Below are 19,618 nucleotides of genomic sequence, written 5' to 3'. Positions count from 1 at the left end.
ATAATACTAACACTTTGGGATCGACTTTAAAAACAAAGACAAAAATAACAATACATTTTAGTACGTTTTTTTTGGTGAACGGTAGAAACTCTTTGTTGCCGTTCTCGTTTTGCGCGTTTACTCGGATTAAATACTGCGAAAAATGAAATCTCTCAAAATTCTGTGTCACCTACGGTTTGGTATGAGAGATTTGCAAATCAGATCGAGTCAAAATCTCCAGAGATTTCTGTGGCACCCCTGACAGTAAAATAGCTTTTTTCATGTTTCCGCTCTTTGAACTTGTACTGTAACAAAACAGGGTATACTGTGTTCATTGGAATGTATGTAACAGGGAGAAGGAGGCATATTCTTGATCAGCATCGACGGCCGAGTCGATATAGCCATGTGTGTCTGTGCGTCCGTCCATGCGTCTGTCCGTCCGTGTGCGAGCCTAGATCTCAGAGACTATAAGAGATAGAGATACCAAACTTTCACTCACAGACTCCAAAGGCGCTGGAGAAGGACAAGTTTGTTTTAAATTTCAGCCACGCCCCTCTCCTCCCCGCAAATCGCGAAAAACCACCACACCCGCAGTTTTTAAGATTATACGTTCTTATGGTAATTAACGTTATCTATTAGTATTATATCTTGTCCCACCGAATCGCATAAAGATCGGACAAGTAGAACGGTAGCTAAGACGATTTAATGTTTTCAAAGTAATATGTACAAGTAATTTCTTTAAAGTATTTTTATATATATTGAAAAAGGTAACGGGTATCCTATGGTCGGGATCTTGAATATAGCCTTGCCCACTTGTTAAGAATTAAATTGACCGGAGGTACACTAAGCGACAGACAGACAAATATTGTTATATCGACTCAGATGCTGATTATGAACTTTGTCATAACTCTTATTTACTTTTTGCATGCACTTTGTTTGAGTTACTTAATAGACCGTTTGTACTTTTTAAGTACAGGGTCTTAAACAAAACGTGCCGTGCCGTGCCGTGTCGAGACGAGCCGAGCCGAGCCCCGACGCAAGTCACAGACAGTCCTAGGCCAAGTACTCATACCTCACATCAGATGTGGACCTATCCCCAGCTAAGGACCCCAGCGCTGCGTGCAAATTAATGCGACATTTATTCATTAAGGCATGAAGCAGCTGGATAGGAAAGGGAGGGTCCCATATTCGCTTGACAGCTGGGCAACAAAAGCTTTGGATGAGCGAAGCTCTGCAACGATAACCTCAATGAAGCCCCCAACTGGCGAGGAAACAGTGACGTGGGGTGTGAGTCGAGGTGCGAGCGGGGAAGTGCTTGGAAAAACTTGAGATTGGGGCTCCGTAAAGTGTCGCCGCAGAGCGCTGGGACATAAAAAGCATTTGCTTGATTTTATTTTCACAGATTTTGTTTAGCCTTTATTGAGGTTATCCCTTGGGTCTATGATGACAGCGTCCGTTTTTGGTTAATTTATTTACAGTAAAATTAATTTAATTAGTTCCTCTGCATACGATTTTCATAAGACTGTGAGTATTTGTTGATCAGCAAAATATAACAACTGTTGTCGTGTCAAATAACGCTATTTGTTGAAGGTTCATACATATGTATATGTAAGTATATAATACAAGGTAAAAGTCTAGTGACGAAAGCATTTCTATATTCCAATAGCTTTGATATCCAATTTTGTGACGAGCGATAATAAATTTAATATATTTTTTATTATTAAAAACAAAAAATTGTTCTTAAAAAAAAAATCCCGAAGAAAAGCTTTGATTCCTTATACCTATAAATAATTTTTATGAGCAGTGCCAACTGCCAACATTTTTTTATTAAGAATAATTAAATAATATATAAAAAATTATAGACTTGCGGTTTTTAGCGATTTTGCGACTCGACTATAGCATTCTCTTTTGTTTGCTTTATGTCTCTTTATATATTTGTTTGTAGATTTCAATTTGCAAGCTGACGCCACCATTCCCGAGGACATATTTGACCAAAATGATGAGGACATTGAAGAAGATACGGAATCCCAACTGCAATTTGCGGAGCCTTTTGTTGATGACGCTGACGAGTCCGAAGTGGCTGATATTGTAAGTTCGAGCAGAGGCAGAGTATGCAGCGAGTACTTGTTTGTGTAGACATACACTAATACAATTTCATATGTGGGTGCAAGTGTTTCGAATGAGGTCACTTCTATTGAAGAAAGTCATATAAAGAGCATGAGCAACGTAGAGAAAAGGAGCGCATTGAAATGTCACACAATGTGGTCGCCGAGTCAAATTTATTTCTCTGAATTCTCTGACATCAAGTATTCAAGATGAATATTTGAAGCCTGAACAGTCTACGCTTTTGATTTCATATGATTCTTGAAAATAATTTTAATGTTGCAGATTAAAAGAAAACGTTGTCTGATCATGAGATTTCTTACCATATGCGATAGTAGTCAGCATTAAACAACAATTATAATAATGTGTATACGCAGTGTGTACTTGTACTACATACATTTCGGTTAAGTACGCTAAAGAACCCTGTTGTGAAACTAAAATAAGTAAAGTTCATTCTGTTTTGTTACAAAATAAAATCTTTTTTATATTTACCTCATTTAGGAGTCTGAAATTCACACATAAGCAGATCTAGAAAGTATACAAGTTTCCCGCCAAATACAATTTCCAGTGGCAATTTTGGCGGTATGGCATTTCTTTCTCACAAAACTTGCCTTTTACACATGCACATGTTTTTTTACTGAGTAACTAAGTATCACGGTGCGCCTTTCAGACTGTCTGTGTTACTTTGTTTTTATTGTCTTTTTTTTTTTTTGCTGCAGCAACAGACTCGTCTCCTTTTCTATACATGTATTTAAGTATATTTGCCAGTACGAGAGTGGGCTGATATATTGTTGCCCTAAGTAACAACTTTATTGAATTTAAATAAATTTTCTTTTCACCATAATCTTTCTTTATGGCAATTTAGGCAATCCAATCTATATAAATTTGTCGTGCTAATTACGCTTATGTCCTGATGAAAGTCACCTTTTTGTTACAGTTGTTCATTTAAAAAAATGTAATAGTGTAACTGTACATTATTAAAATTAAAGAACCACCAGTTCATGAATTACACAATTTAACAAAATTATAATTAGAATGAAAGAGTTGTGTTTTCGTTTATACTAGATCGTTGAAAAAGTCCCCGGACTGACACATAGGGTACGCCAATAAAATTTTGAAATAATTAATTTCTAGGCTGCTGTCAAAATTTAAGCGCAAGCGGACGCTTCGCTATTGAGTTGGAATTTTTATTGTGGTGCAACTTTTTGATTTTTTTTTTTAAATGGAAAAAGCAGAATTTCGTGTTTTGATAAAACACTGTTTTTTGATGGGAAAAAATATCAACCATTTGCGATTGGGATTCCAACCAAAGACTCGAAACGTTCTGGTTATTATCCCAGAGATCATCAGACAAGTTCGTCAAATCGTGTTGACTGATCGAAGAGTCATAGTGCGTGAAATTGCTGAGACCATGGGCATATCAACTGGGTCGGCGGTTTCGATTTTGAATGACCATTTGCATATGAAAAAGCTCAATGTAAAATGGGTGCCGCATTTTCTAGATATTGCACAAAAGAAAAAACGAGTTGCCGATTCCACGTCCTGTTTGAACATGTATATCCGCAATCCAAGCGAACTTTTGCGTCGATATATCTATATATATATATCGATATATATATATACTGTGACACCGAAGAGGAATCCTCAATACATGTCATTGCAGAATGCGCAGCACTGGCTAGACACAGACGAAGTATCCTAGGGAAACATGTCATCCAGTTGGGGGACATAGCAGACCTCAACCCTATCAAAATCCTGGAATACGTACAGGAGAAGAGCTATAAGCTCAGAAGGGGGTACAATAAATCTTATAGGTCGCTGGTGCAATTTCACCATTACATAATAATGAAATCACCATGGATGAGACTTGGATCCATTCTACATAACGGAGCTTAATCGGTCATCAGCTAAGTGACGAGAGGCCGGTGAAAGCCGTTCAAAACGTGTGAAAGCAAGTCGATGGGCTGGTAAGGTTTTTGCCAGTTTATTTTGGGATGGACATTGTATAATACACATCAACTATCTTTAAAAGTGTGAAAAATGCAACAAAGAATATTACTTAGCATTGCTTGATCGTGTGAATGACGAAATCAAGAAGAATTGCCCGAGTATGGCAAAGGAAAAAATCCCCTTTTCATCAAGACAATGCACCATCTCACAAAGCCGCTTTAACGATGGAAAAAATAAAAGAATTGAGCTGGGAATGGCTTCATCATCCTCCATATTCCCCAGATCTGGCCCCCAGTGACTACTACCTGTTTTCAAACTTGAAAATATTGCTCCAGGGATAAAACTTTTACTCCAATGAAGAAGTTGAATGGAAAACTGAAGCCTATTTTGAGGGACTTTCTTTCGACCATTACAAAAAGGGCATCGAAATATTGAAAGATTGTTGGACTAAGTGTACGTATATTAAACTTGATTTTTGGAAAAAAAAAATATGTTTTTTTTCATTGTCAGTCCGGGGTTTTTTAAACGATCCAGTAGACCGATTACTTATCAGCCCGCCCTCGTATATACTTAACTATGCAGCATTTTTGTAACTGCTGCATTTCGAGATAAGATGCGGAATAGGAATGGAATTGAGACTGGGAATGCGATGGGAATGTGTTTTTTTGTTTTTTATGCTCTTGTATTTGCTTGTTTTCTTGCAGATACTTGAATCTCAAAGGCCCATTTCAAGAAATTTTACTGTTTATCTAGCCATAGATGGTAAGGCAGCCAAGAAAAAATACCATAACAACAAAAACAATATACACAGTAACAGCCACTACAATTACAAATTAAAAAACAATAAAAAGAGCTCGCTGCCGAAGAAAGCTGCCAATGAAGGACATACAGCTTCAGCTACAAATTCCACTTACGGCACTGACGACAACAACATCAACAGTGGCAGAGACAGCAGCGAAGAGTCCGTACATGGGGACGAGAACGAAGCTGCAGACGTGGAAGACGCGAATGAGGGCAATCTAGAGGACGAGAAGTCGAACATGTACTTTAGCAGCAAAAGTTTTGCGTATCAAAAATTTAAGAACTTGGACGAACAGGAAAATCAACAGAAACAAAAGGAGCAACAGCAGCATGCAAATGCCAACAGTCCAAGCGAGCAGATGGGAGACCAAGGGCGTGAACAAACCGAAAGGGATGGAGAAGGCACACAACAAAGACAACAACAACGACAACGACATCGCCAACGAGAACAGGAGACAGAGCAGCAGCAGGAACAGCAAGAGCAGCTGTTTGATTCTGTTGAAATATTAAATGAACGAAAATTGAATAAAGCGTTGGTCCAATCAACGTTGCAAGCATCTAAGGCTGTGAATGGCGAGGAGGACATTATGGCAATCGGCGATATTGCGGACAATTTTGGCAATGATGAAGTATTGGAGGAAGACATTAAGTCCACAATCGACAGTGATGAATCAGCAACCACTTCCAAGAACAACACTACAACGTCATCAAGCAGCGCAGTAACAACAACAACAGAATTCACTAATGTTGCTGCAACAACAACCGCAAGAAGCTCAAGTTACCAGGATCTTTCGTTGCCTATAGGACGCAAGAAAAAGCGACATGGCAACGGTAATAAGCTGGCATGGGTTGTGGGAGGTAGATCCAATGACAACGACAAGTACGACATAGGTCGTATTCAAGCCCATAACGACGAACCGCAATACAAGGAAACTAACACTGCCAGCCCAGATTTGGAAGTAAACGCCAGCGACGTGGGTGAGCTGCATTACTACGATGGCATTCAGAATTTGAGGAGTTCCGAAGACAGTCCCAGTCCCATCAAATCCCACGCCAATTACTTGAGCAACTATTTCGGTGTTGCAATAAATGAAACCAAGAAACAACAACAACAACAGCATGACACTCGTTCCCTAAACGCCGAAGATTACACGGAAGACCAGATGCTGAAACTGGAATCGGATACTGCGTTGGGCTATCGTTTGGGTAAGTTATTCCAGTATTTGCGTATCGTGAGTAAAAAAAAATTTAACAAAGTGAAAATATGTAGTAAAAAAAAAGCCAAACTAAAATTAAGTGGGAATGACCATTCTTTAAATTCATTCTTGACATAAGTACAACTTATTAAAAATGTGCAAACAATTCTTAAACAATAATTTTAGTTTAAAGGCAAAGAATCTTGTTTCAAGTAAACAATCAAGATATGATAGAAATGAGTACAACAAATATTTTTATATGATCAGAACTGAGGCTCAAAACTACTTATCAGAGCGAATAGATACTCACTGTACAAGCTCGTGAACTCCCAAATCTTTGTAGTGTTTGCTAGCTTGAACTTCCCAAAGGGACGATCAGTTAGACTAATGTAAAATTTCGAATTTCTTCGTGTAATATATTTACATAAAGTCTAAATATCTATAACGCTAGAGGCTTGAAATTTAGCATGAACATGAGTTGGACTGCGTCCTTTAATAACACTAGGCAACAGCCAAAAAAATATAAGAACCAAAACATTTTTTTTCTTTTTACGGTGAGTTTTTTTTAGAATTTTTTAAAAATCTGGCTTTTTTTCGTTCCTTTTTTTAGAGGTGCGCCCACATATCACTGCGGACGGCAGTTCGCGTTAGTGACGAAAGCATTACGAAGGGTGCGAAAGGCGACTTACAGTATATACAGCTAAGCAGATAGAGTTACATACCGATCGAAAGGTTTAGTCCTAACTTACAAAATGGCGTACTAAAACTTTTTCTAATTCAACTGGGTCATGAGATACGGGTGTGTAAGTGGGAGGGGAAAAATTTATATGACCGCAGCTTATATAGCCGTTGGGGCTTTTTGGTAAAATTATATTTCTTAAAAATTCTTATTAAAAATACGCGTCGATTGATACCTCGATGACCCAAATCCGACAACTGGTTCAAAGGATAACTAAATTTTAAATTTTTAGTGGTCATCTCAAAATGAAATAAAAAGTCAGATGTAATGATGGGGATCTATTCCATTTCGACAAACTAGAAATGTTTGTTCTACGACTTTTAAAAAAAACCGCTAGTTTAGCGGGAAAACGCTAAGTCCCGCTAAAATTGAACAGTTTCCCAAACCATAGAAGCTACAGAAATGTTCTAAATATCATTGGAAAGGTGTGTTTGAGGGCTCTTATGCGTACCTTTAAACTTTTTTTCTAAAGTACTCAGGTAACATATCAAAGGTGATATAATGTTTTTAAGCTTACATTTTGGCGATTTCTGACAAAACGGCTCTAACGATTTCTGTTAATATAAATATATGCGGCACTGCGCAAAAAGCAATTTTTATGTACAAAGAAGCTCACCCTTTTTGCTCACAGTGCACAATGCCAATTTTCGCTTTTTTTTTATTAATTTATATTTTTATTTAAAATTTTTAAATTAAACTGAATTTTGTTCGTCACAAAATTGGATTTTTTCAGCTTAATTTACTTTAAAATTTTTCTTTTCTATTTTATTTACATAGCTGCATTTATTAGGCGTTGTTTAAGATATGATTAATAAAAACCTATGGCGAAACGCCGATATATAATATATTATCTGTATGGATGTTTTTTCGATTTTATGACTTCCTTGTGGAGCAGCACGATCTTTAGTATGAACATTTTTTGTATTTTTTGAGATACCTTAACCAATCTTTCAGAATTTCAATCTGTAATATTATTTTATCTGTATGGATGCTTTTTTCGATTTTTATGACTTCCTTGTGTAGCAGCATTACCTTTAGTATACAATTTTTTTGTATATTTTGAGATACCTTAACCAATTTCACCGAATATCAATCTGTTGTTGTCTTTCACATTGTGAGCATATTTAATTTAAATCGGATTAATATTTCATAAAGCTGCCATAGGAGGGATCGATTCAGAATCAGCCTTTGGTTTGAAAAACTTTTTTGTTTTTTGAGTTATGTTAACTAATCTGATGTTTGAAATCGGACCAATATATCATATAATTGCCATGTCTTATTTACATAGGTGCATTAGTTACGCGTCGTTTGATATTTGATTCATTAACATTTATGGAGAGACGGCTAAGTTATTAGCATATAAACAAAAAAAACAAGTTTCACTCAAATGTTGATTTTGAACTGATTGGTCCCATGGCATCTATACGTTATAGTGGTCCGATTCCAACCAAATTTTGACAGGTTGTATAAGATGATACGAGGTTTACTATTTGTAAGTTTGGTACAGATTACTTAAAAAATTAAAAAGTTTTTCATACTAATGGTTGCTTATCGAGCGTTCGCATCGATCGTTCCTATGGTAGCTATATAATATAGTGGTCCGATTTATACCAAATTTGGTTAGGATGTAACAGGCAATAAAAGATACCCAATTTATGAGATTGATTGAGATATCTCAAAAAACAAAAAAGTTTTTCATACTTAAACTTGATTTTCTACTGATCGGCCCTATGGCAGCTATATGATATAGTGGACCGATTTGAACCAACTTCGGTAAGGATGCATAAGACCTACTTATATGCATATTCAGTCAGTTTCGTTAAAATATCTCGAAAAATTTTGTTTTTCATAATATAACTTAATATTAGACCGATCGGTCCTATGGTAGATATATGATATAGTGCATAGTCTTGAACCAAAATTAGTGAAGATAAGAAATAACTACAAATTGATATTTTCATACTAAGAGTTCACAAGCTCCACAAGGAAGTCATCAAAATCGACAAAAACATGCCTAGACACAAAATAATATTATATCGCTGTTTCTTCAAGATTTTAATGAATCATATCTTAAACGACGTGTAATTAATGCAATGCAAATAAAATAGAAAAGAAAATGTAATACATTTTTTTCGAAATTTCCTCGAATTTTTAAGTAAAAAAAGCTGAAAAATAGCTAAGCAAAAAACCATAATTTTCTTGATTCAAAAATGTATTTCTCTTAAACTACTGGTTTTAACTTTGTATTAATGAATTATAGATTTATTCATAAGTTTTCAGAAAAAGTAAAACTTTTGAAAATCGGTTTTGGTATTCTCGAGTAATGACGACAAATATGAGCGCACCTCTAAAAAATAGTATTAAAAAAATCCAAATTTCAAATAATTCTAAAAGAAAAATCTCATCATAGAAAAAAAAGAATGGTTTTTCGTCGTTTGGGGCCCAATCTCTATCAAAAAAAGTGGGTTTGGTTCTTGTAATAGCCAAAAAGTTCAAATTTGTTTCCTAGTGTAATTTTTTAATAAAGGGTATAATATACTTGGGTTAATGTATGTAACAGGCAGTAGGCATAAATTCCTAACCCCACAGTATTGTTACTTTTATTTTATGGCGCTAGACACATTATTCAGTAAGATACTTTATACAAATCACTGCGGACGGCAGTTCGCGCTTGTAATGAAAGCAGCACGAAGCACCTGGACTATGAGATATATATTAAACTGAATTTTGGTCGTCACAAAATTGGATCTCAGAAATTTTGGGGCTGGAAATTGCTTTCGTCACTAGACTTTACCTCGTGTTGCTTTGTGGGATTGATAAACTTATGCTAATATTAAGGACATATAAAAAGTATTAATACTAGTCTAACAATTATTATTTGTAATATTCAAATTAATTTATATTTGTCTTTAATTGCATTAAAAGTATTTTCTAAGAATACATCCTTTTTATACCCGTTACTTAAAAAATAAGTAAAAGGGTATATTGTGTTCGTTGGAATGTATGTAACAGGGAGAAGGAGGCATCTCCGACACTATAAAGTATACATATTCTTGATCAGCATCAATAGCCGAGTCGATACAGCCATGTGTGTCTGTCCGTCTGTCCGTCCGTATGAACAAAAGGATCTCAGAGACTATAAGAGATAGAGATACCAAACTTTCACTCACAGACTTCTATATACCCCACGCAGATCAAGTTTGTTTCAAATTGAAGCTACGCGCCCCTCCGCCCCCGCAAATAGCGAAACGTTATCTATTAGTATTATCTAATATCCCACTGAATTGCATCAAGATCGGACAAGTAGAACGGCAGCTATGGCGATTTAATGTTTTCAAAGTAATTTCTTTAAACAAAAGGATCTCAGAGTCTAAAAGAGATAGAACAAACAAATTTGGCTCGCAGATTTCTCTACACACCACGAAGGTCAAGTTTGTTTCAAATTTAAGCCACGCCCCCCTTCGCCCTCGCAAATCGCGAAAAACCACCACACCCACAGTATTTAAGATAATACGTTTTTGTGGGTATTAGAGTTGCAAGTTGCTATTATCTATTATCCTATAAAATCGCAGCAAGATCGGACAAGTAGAACAGCAGTATTAACGTGCCGAAGCTCTTGAAGCAAAATTAGCTCCTTAGAGTATGCAATAGTTTTAATATTATTAGACTTAACAAAAATGCATCAAATAATTCTCAACTGGTTTCTGACGACGCAAATATGACATTCGGCTTGAATCGCTACTCGACTCAACCCAAATGGTACCGATGAATCTTCAATGATGATGGAACTGGCATCTATCGAATCATATTGAGCATACTACTTGCATTTATGCAAGTGTAGTATTTTGTTGAGCGTGTCAAGTCACCGGTTACCATATAGAGAGGTCGCTAACCAAGGGGATTGACAATTAGCAAAATTATAAGCCTGAAGAAGTTGCTAATTTAAAATTTTTTGAATCGACAACTAAGTAACAACAGCAACACAATATGCCAAACAAACTTTTCTGTCATTCTTGTGCCTAAGAATTCTCAACTGGATTCAGGCAATATAAAATAACAAAAATTAATAATAACAAAATCCTTTTTTCTTAAAAAAAAAAATCTTAAAAAAATACTTTTATACATATTTAAGTTAAGTAACGGGTATCCTATAGTCGGGATCTCGACTATAACCTTTCGCACTTGTTTTAATTATAATTGTATTTTATTTTACTGCTCAAAAAGTACTTTTTATGTACAAAGAAGCTCAGCCTTTTTGCGCACAGTGCACTGTGCACAATGCCAATTTTAGTTGTTTGTTTATTAATTTATATTTTTATTTAAAATTTTTTATATTAAACTTAATTTTGTTCATCACAAAATTGGGTATCAGAAATTTTGGGGCTAGAAATTGCTTTGTCACTAGACTTTACCTCGTGTAGAGGTTTTTTTTGTGGGATTGATAAACTTATGCTAATATTAAGGACATATGAAAAGTATTAATACTAGTCTAACAATTTTTATTTGTAATATTCAAATTAATTTATATTTGTTTTTTCAATTGCATTAAAAGTATTTTCTAAGAAAATATTTTTTTTGTAATTATAATTGTATTTTTTTTAAATGTTATATTATTGTGTTTTTTTTTTTTTTATCTGATCTTTATCCTTGACCGTTCTTGGCCATGACCGTCCGTCCGACTATAAGAGCTAGAGACTTCAAATTTGGTATGTAGGCTCCTGGATACCGGGCGCAGATCAAGTTTGCTTTTTTTTTTTGGATCGGATCACTATATCATATAGCTGCCATAGAAACGATTGGTCAATAATCAAATGTCATACATTCACGTTAAACTCTCAAAAAAATCCTATGGTACAATAATATGTAGAATGTTGCATTCCAAAAGCCGGTAATTGATGGCCGAGAATCCGCAAAGTGGAATTATTTCATCCTATTATGTGGCATTGGTAACCACTTTAGATCAGTAGCTGCGGTCGAGTGCCAACAATCTCCATCACAAAGTTTGACTTGGTTTCCGTTTATAATTTTTGTTTTTGATTCGGTTAGTTGGACATGACTGCAGTGCACTAAGCTGGTGCTGGTCTTTGAATGGGAACCGTAAATTGAAAATATGTTAGGCAATCCCCAATTGAATGCAGACGCCCCGGGTGGTGCACACAATTTCAAACCACATTTGAAAAGCGAAAATCTCCCCAGCAGAACTGGACCTCAAAGAAATATTGAGGAAAATTGAGGAACATTCCCTGGTCATTGAGGAAACATCGATCCGTTTGTATGAAAATGATTGTGGAATTGAAAATTGGTAGTTCCTAGGAACGAGGAATGAGGAAGCTTCCCTTTACATTTCTTAACGTTTCCCTTACAAAAAACGTTGGTGACTCCTCGTGGAACTCTGCCGAAAAATCCCCAGGCACTAAACTAAAATAGTAACTAATTAAAACGTATTGTTGTTCATTTTGAGTTATTTTTGGTTTTTTTTAATAGAATTTTTATTTTTTAATATATATTGTATTAAATTTTTGTTTTATTTATGCCTGCTCTAGTGGTGTTCGAATCGGGGCACCCGAACTTAAAAGTTCTGCTTGTCTGCCACACTTGGCGACTCTAACCATTGAGCCACGGGAGTTGACATATTTTGCTTAACAATAATGTACCAATTGATTCCAATTTTATGTTTCGAAAAAGCAGCGGCCAGTTGACAATGAAACGTCAAAAAAAGACAACAACATCAAGTAAACGTAAGGGAAAATGAAGAACAGGGAATTTCAGATCTGCTGGGTCTTTAATGTCAGTGCAAATGTATGTATTTACGTATATTCGCCACTGGTTGCTCGCATGTGGACTTAATTAGTTTATAGGCCTTACAGAACTTATGCAAATTCGGGCAGATATCAAATGGAATGAGCTTCAAGTCCCATGGGCCAACATTTTATTATAACAGTTTTGTTCGGAGTTTTCCTTTTCTCGGCCTAGAGCAATAAAGCCAACAAAACTGCAAATATTGTATAGCTTGGTCCTGAGCCAGCCGTCCAAATGGAGCGAGACTCGAGGATTGCGTAGTCTCCACCCATACCCGCCCATACCATCATCATGAAAAATAAAAAATGAACACTGCAATTGTTGTAGCGGAGGAGGCGTCCCTGGTACGTGCCCAGACTGCCTGAGGTCCTGTGCTTGGCCGCATCATAAGCCAGTCGCAGATAATATAAGTGTGTACTTGTGTGCGTGTGTAGCTTTCTGTGATTTGAGGGATGTTCGATAAGTTATTGGCTACTCCATTAGTGTTAATAACCTTTATTATTAATGCTGATTCATAAAAAAACAATTAAATTTAAATTTTCTTTTATAAATAATTCGCTGTTTATGCTTTATATTAACCATTAATATGGTTTTACAATTATTATATATGGATTTTATTTATTTATTTCAGTGCTACTAGTATTGTGTTTAATTGTATTGTGGTCCCTTAAGCGTTACATTCCGAAAAAAATTATTTCATTAAAAGTTCTATTTCACTTTTGTCATTTTGGCTCAGGTTCCAGTACCGATAAAACAACGCAATATTTAAATTTCGTAAATAATAAGAAACAAAAGTGTTTTAGTACATCCTAAAAAAAATATCAATTGAGTTTTAAATATAATAACGACTTTTATTTTGAAATAACTTAAATAAATAATAAAAATAAAATGAAATGTTTATCACTGCGGACGGCAGAACGCGCTAGTGACGAAAGCAGCATGAAGGGTGCGAAAGGCAACTAGCAATATATACAGCTAATTTGGAAAGTTTGATCAGATCGAGTTATGTACCGATCGAATGGTGTAGTCCTTACTTACAAAATGGCATATCAAAACTACTTCTAACTCACCTGGTTCATGAGATAAGGGGGCGTAAGTGGGAGAGGAAAAATTTCAATGATTGCAGCTAATGGGGCTGTTGGGGCCGTTTGGTTTTTATTTTTTTTTAATTGTAATTAGAAATACGCGTCGATTGATACCTCGATCACCCAAATCCGATAACTGGCTCAAAAGATAAAAAAAATTGAAATTTTCAGTGGACTTCTCAAAATGAAATGAAAAGTCAGTTTGTTTGTTTGTCTGTTTGTATCAAAGCGCTTAAAAAAGCTTGGATGTAATGATGGGGATTTATTCCATATCGAAAATTTGGATATGTTTGTTCAACGACTTTTAGAAAAAACCGCTAGTATAGCGGGAAAACGCTAAATCCCGCTAAAATTGAAACCTCAACAGGTATGTTCTATATAACATTGGAAAGGTGTGTTTAAGGGCTTTTAGGCATACCTTTAAACTTCTTTTCTAAAGTACCCGGGTAACATTTTACATTTTGACGAAAGCAATTTCTAGCCCCAAAATTTCTGATATCCAATTTTTTGACGAACAAAATTCAGTTTAATCTCAAAATATTAAATAAAAATATAAATTAATAAAAAAAAAAAAGCGAAAATTGGCATTCGGCACTGCGCAAAAAGTAATTTTTATGTACAAATAAGCTCACCCTTTTTGCGCACAGTGCACAATGTCAATTTTTTTTTATTAATTTATATTTTTATTTAATATTTTTAGATTGAACTGAATTTTGTTCGCCACATAATTGGATATCAGAAATTTTGGGGCTAGAAATTGCTTTCGTTACTAAACTTTTTCCTCGTGTAGAGGTTTTTTTTGGTGGGATATGTATATTAGAGTGGGTTAACTTTTTCGCGACAAAGCATTAATGAAAAACGTAATCTACGATGAATTCTATGAAGAATTGTCCAAGCAACCATGGGTCTTAAATCAATATCGAGCTTTATTTCATAGATTGGTAATTGTCTGTTAGGTGGAACTTACCTTTAAAAAAAAACGTCAGAGCGTTTGCGTAAAACAAAAGAGAAAAATTATGAAACCAACCTCTCTCTAGCTTGACTTGACCACGTTTCATATGGCGATGTTGCCGCACTTTTATGCACAATCAAATGAAATGAATTGTGGCCTTATGGGCGACGGATTTTGTGGTCTTAGAAGAGGGTCACAGAACAACAAGAACAGCAACAACTGTCCGTAAATATGGCGATTTGTTGTCCCAGGGCCTCATAAAAATCTATTACTTCCGAGCGAGCGCATCGTGTTGAGACTCACAATTTCAATTGAAACTCATTCTACTATTGCTATTCTCCATCTCTATTGCAGATGCTGTCACAAGTTCGCCTTCAGCATTTGAGCGCTTTAAGGCTTTAAGGCGCAACAATCGTCGCAATGGACACAAGACCCACAAGAAACGCTACAAGAATTACCTGAAGCATAACCCCACGTTGACTTCAAAGTATGCGCTTAAGTTGCGCAAGGATCTGGAGCACGAGCACCGCGAGAGAGAGCGAGAATGGGATCAGGATCCAGGGCATGAGCAGATACACACCCATGCAGCGCCAATTTTTGCCCTGGGCGTTCGACCACAACGCGTCACAACAAAGCCATTCTATGAGGGTCAAGTCAACTACTATGATAATCAGGAGGAACGGCAGCAGCAGTATCAGCCGGACGTTCATCATTCCGAAATGGAGCGTCTAATTGCCACTGACAATGGAATTTGGTATCGACGCATCAGTCCAGTGTTGCGTAATGGTGTCAAAACCAATGAGCAGCAGCAAGCAAAACATCTCCATCATCTAAAGCATCATCATCATAAGCATATACGTCAACGTGAACCAAATCAATACCAGCGCAAGGCAGTAACTGGAAAGCTGTCGGTACCGCCATCAACGCCACCAGCGCCTCTGCCACCGCCAAATCAGCATTTAGGCCATCAGATTACCGATTTGGAGCAACTGGAGCGATATTATGCCAAATGGCCGCATTTGGCACGCGTACAATTTCAGGTCTATGACGAACACTATCGTGAATCTCACTCAGAGCTGTATCCCGATTATGATACAGAAGAGGATTACGAAACAGCTGCGGAGTTAGAGGAAGCCCAACAAGATCACGGCGAAGAGGCGAATTTGCCACCATACATCAAGAAGTACAATCGTCGTAACAAGCAGCTACTCAATCTTCTCGAGGGCACATTATCGCCACCAACACCCACACCGATACCAACACAACCCGTTGACGTCTGGAGCAACTTACAGCTGCAGCCCATACGTCTGGATGATGAATATGTGAAACAGGACCGACATCGCTATCAGCAAAGTTACGAAGATCTCTTTTCCCGACAACGCAGTGGCAGCAATTCAACAATAACGCCACCAACGCTGTTCAACAATTCAACAAGTCTTCTCAATCAGTTACCAGATGAGGATAAGCAAGTGGAGCATCTAGCAGGCGCCGACAGCTATTGGCAAAAAGAGCTTGCAACCGAGACGGCTGCAGCGCTGCGCTCTACACCAAAGCCTGCACTCTTTAAATTGCCTCTGTATCCGGCGATCAAAAGCAGCTTTGTAGGCACGCCACCGCGCAGTCGTAGCGCACAGTTTGTGGCAAATGTTGCCGGGAGAGCAAAGCAAAGAAACAGGAATGTTGCATTAGAAAGCTATGCTACCGATGATGGTGATGTGAACAGCACGACAGCGCCACCATCATCGCCACTCAATTCGTTTGTGTATCATCGCGTTTTGGATGGCATTGGTGGCTCCTCGTCATCTTCATTCAGTCGGAAGCAGCGTCTACCATTCGTTGCAATCACGGATCGACGCCTGGACAGCGTCAACTCTCACAAACTGCTTGCTGAACGACACAAAGATTATGAGCAGAATTACTTTCCGATGCCTTAAGTCGCTTTATCCATTTGAACAACAATAACAACCGCAAATTAATGCAGAGGAATAATAAAAACCTTTTTTAACCAAAACGAAATTTTATGATGCACGATTTAATAAAGAAATAAATTGAGCTGCGGACAAAAACATATCAACTAAAAAGTGAACGAAATTGATTACACTAGAATTGTTACCTTTACCAAAACCACTTTTACACCCTGGGTGGGTGTATTGAGTTTGTGAAAAGGAACAGGCAGAGGATAGTGTCGCAGACCACATAAAGTATATATATTCTCGATCAGCAAAATCAGCCGAATCGATATAGTCGAGTCAGTCGGTCCGTGTGAACACCTACAAGTAGATCTCAGAGATGGTAAGAGCTAGAAGCACCATATTTTAGAGGTGGACTCATTGGCCACGTTCACCAGACGCTCTGATACATTTTTTTCGTCAACTCCTACTTACTTTGCCAGCTATATGATAAAGTGGTCCGATCCAAAAATAAAAAAACTAACTTGATCTGTGTACGGTATCCAGGAACCTACATACTAAATTTGAAGTCTCTAGCTCTCAAACAGACGGGCGGCTGTTAATACTAATCAAAAAACGTATACTTTATGGGGTCTGCCACGCCTCTTTCTGCCTGTTACATACATTCATTATACATACATTATACCTTTTTTTGGGCCATTTGGTCGCACAGAGAAAATTATAATTTTCATAATTCAAAAAAAAGGTAGCTGTAAACCTGTTGTTGTTTGAATGAAAATATGAAAATAAATTCATTAGCTCTTAGAAAATGTAAAGCTTTTTAATATCGATTCATGACCGTAAAATAATGAAAAATGCAATCACACCTCTAAAATAAAAAAAAACAAAAACAAAAAAATTATAATTTTTAAATTGAAAAAAAGAAGCTTTACCATAGAACAATTTTTAGAGGATTTTTTGTGATCTTGGCAACATACATGTACATATAAAAAAAGTAGTTTTGGTGAAGCTTACAAAAAAAGCCATTTTGTTTCATAGTGTTTATAAACAAAAAAATCGCTGCTATTTATAAAGCTTGTAACAATTAAGCGAAAAACACGCAAACCGATTTTAAGCAATGTTCGTTTATTGATAATGTTAGCGCACAAACACAAAGTTATCAATTGCATATTGCTTGAATAGCTTGCGTAATCATAGCGTTTCGGATTGGTTTAAAACTATTCCCAATACAGATATAAACTTAAACTAAGAAATAAAATTTAGTAGCCGCTTACTTAGCTTTTATTTGATTGACATTATTGTGTTTGTAGGTGATCAAAAGTGAAAAGAGAAAAAAAACACTAGATACAATTTGTTCTTATTCTTATTTATGAGTTATCATACATATAAAAATAACAATAACCAATAAACGATATAGACAAGTAAAGATAAAAACAAATAAAGTAAAGCAAAAATAATATAAAAAAAAATTTAAAAAAAAACCTAATTTAGGGCTACATTTTTTGTGTATGTCACAAAGAATAACTCCGTAACAGTAGGTATATAAACACAAACACACACACACATACACTCATGATATCTGTAGATGGAGTTAAAGTATTTCAAAAGCCTAATAGTCTTTTTACACTGAGACCGGTATGACGCCGTAACGAAAAAGAGCCGGTATAGAGCTCTTAAGTAGGCCATTACCATACAAAAATTGGACAGTTAGGTTCAAATATAAAGGCTTTTAGACGAGCCTTTAACGGCGTCATTAACGACGATTTTTTGACAAAAGTTGGAAGCCCTGTCTAAAAATTGATGAAAAATCGATTTACCTTCACAAAAAAAGACCAGTTAATATTTGAAATATTTTTGTAAACCGTCAATTCCTCATTAATTCAATTATGCATTCAACTAGTCGTCGGACATACATGATGGATCCGTTATATACATTTAAATACAAACTTTATGTACAATTTATAATAAATTTAGTAATGAGCAATTTACTATTTGACAATTAGACATCAAAATATCGGCCTTTTCATTAGTGTAAACGACTTTCGCCATAAACTAAGTCTTTTTGCTTACCGGCCTCAGTGTACATTGACTATAAATGTGTGATAAAATTTTGGTTTTTTATTGATTGACCAACACTAAAACATATTTATGGCAAGCTGATAGATCCATAACGACGAGCTAATCATTCCGATTAAGTATAAACAGGTGTTAAACAAAAATCTACGTCCCCAAGGAGCTGTATTCGTTGTTTTTTTGGAGTCAAATGACCGAAAAATGAAACAATTACATTGTCTATGACATAAGAATTTTTAGCAATGGGGTTGCAAGCTAGAGACCTGTATGAATACATTCAAAACGACATATGAGACATGCACTCTAAAATGCTGTACATATTTTGCTGTATTTATTTTATATGAATGCGAGTGACTACTGTATTTGTGACGTTTCTAGTAGGTGTGTACTCATTCTCACTGAAAGTTGTACAATTAAATATGACTACAACGTTTTGGATGTACACTTACTCACTGTTCAATGAATGTAGTTTTTTATTAATTTAAAAATTTTTTTTTAATTAAACACAATTTTTGTAATATTAAAGCAATGAATATTCCCCAATTTTATGACCGGTACTTGCACCTACTATAGTGCCAGGCCATTTCACAACATTTTTAGAACCACATTATTAAATTAATCAACCTTAAAAATTAATTTAAACATTTGGCTAAATTACCGTGCCTTCTTCATACATTACACACATTTCAAAAGAACGTGCCCGTCTCTAATGTAACGGATTTTTACCAATTTTGGTATTCTTAAAAAATCTGTAAGTCCAATGTTTTTTCACCGATCTTAACAGTTGATATAGTTTTGGAAAGAAAGCGGTTAGGGCTTACTAAGAAAACTAATATTTATTTTTTAAATAACCAACCTTTGGGATTAAATCACAGTAATGTCGGATTTCTTGAGCTTTTGACCGATTTACCAAAATAGACCACCTCACGATGACCTCCAAAAAATTGATTTTTTTTACACATATTGCTTATATATCGTATCATCCATTGATTATACAGAGTATTCGAAAATTAAATTCACAAAATGTGAAT

General features: G+C 36.0%; 1 protein-coding gene across 1 annotated transcript in view; it reads left to right on the top strand.

Moving 5' to 3' along the window:
* The window catches only part of LOC117794004, a 109,104-nt gene extending 92,484 nt beyond the window's left edge, over window positions 1-16,620 (top strand). The window contains exons 2-5 of the mRNA XM_034634466.1: window positions 1,925-2,067; window positions 4,737-4,997; window positions 5,067-6,039; window positions 14,959-16,620. Coding sequence (XP_034490357.1) covers window positions 1,925-2,067; window positions 4,737-4,997; window positions 5,067-6,039; window positions 14,959-16,538 — 2,957 coding nt within the window. The 3' untranslated portion in view covers window positions 16,539-16,620. The remainder of the gene's footprint in view (window positions 1-1,924; window positions 2,068-4,736; window positions 4,998-5,066; window positions 6,040-14,958) is intronic.
* Window positions 16,621-19,618: the final 2,998 nt, after the last annotated feature.

Source organism: Drosophila innubila, chromosome X (assembly GCF_004354385.1).
Source record: "Drosophila innubila isolate TH190305 chromosome X, UK_Dinn_1.0, whole genome shotgun sequence".
Taxonomy (NCBI): domain Eukaryota; kingdom Metazoa; phylum Arthropoda; class Insecta; order Diptera; family Drosophilidae; genus Drosophila; species Drosophila innubila.
The sequence above is the reverse complement of the archived record's forward strand: the minus strand, read 5'-3'. Positions and strand labels throughout refer to the sequence as shown.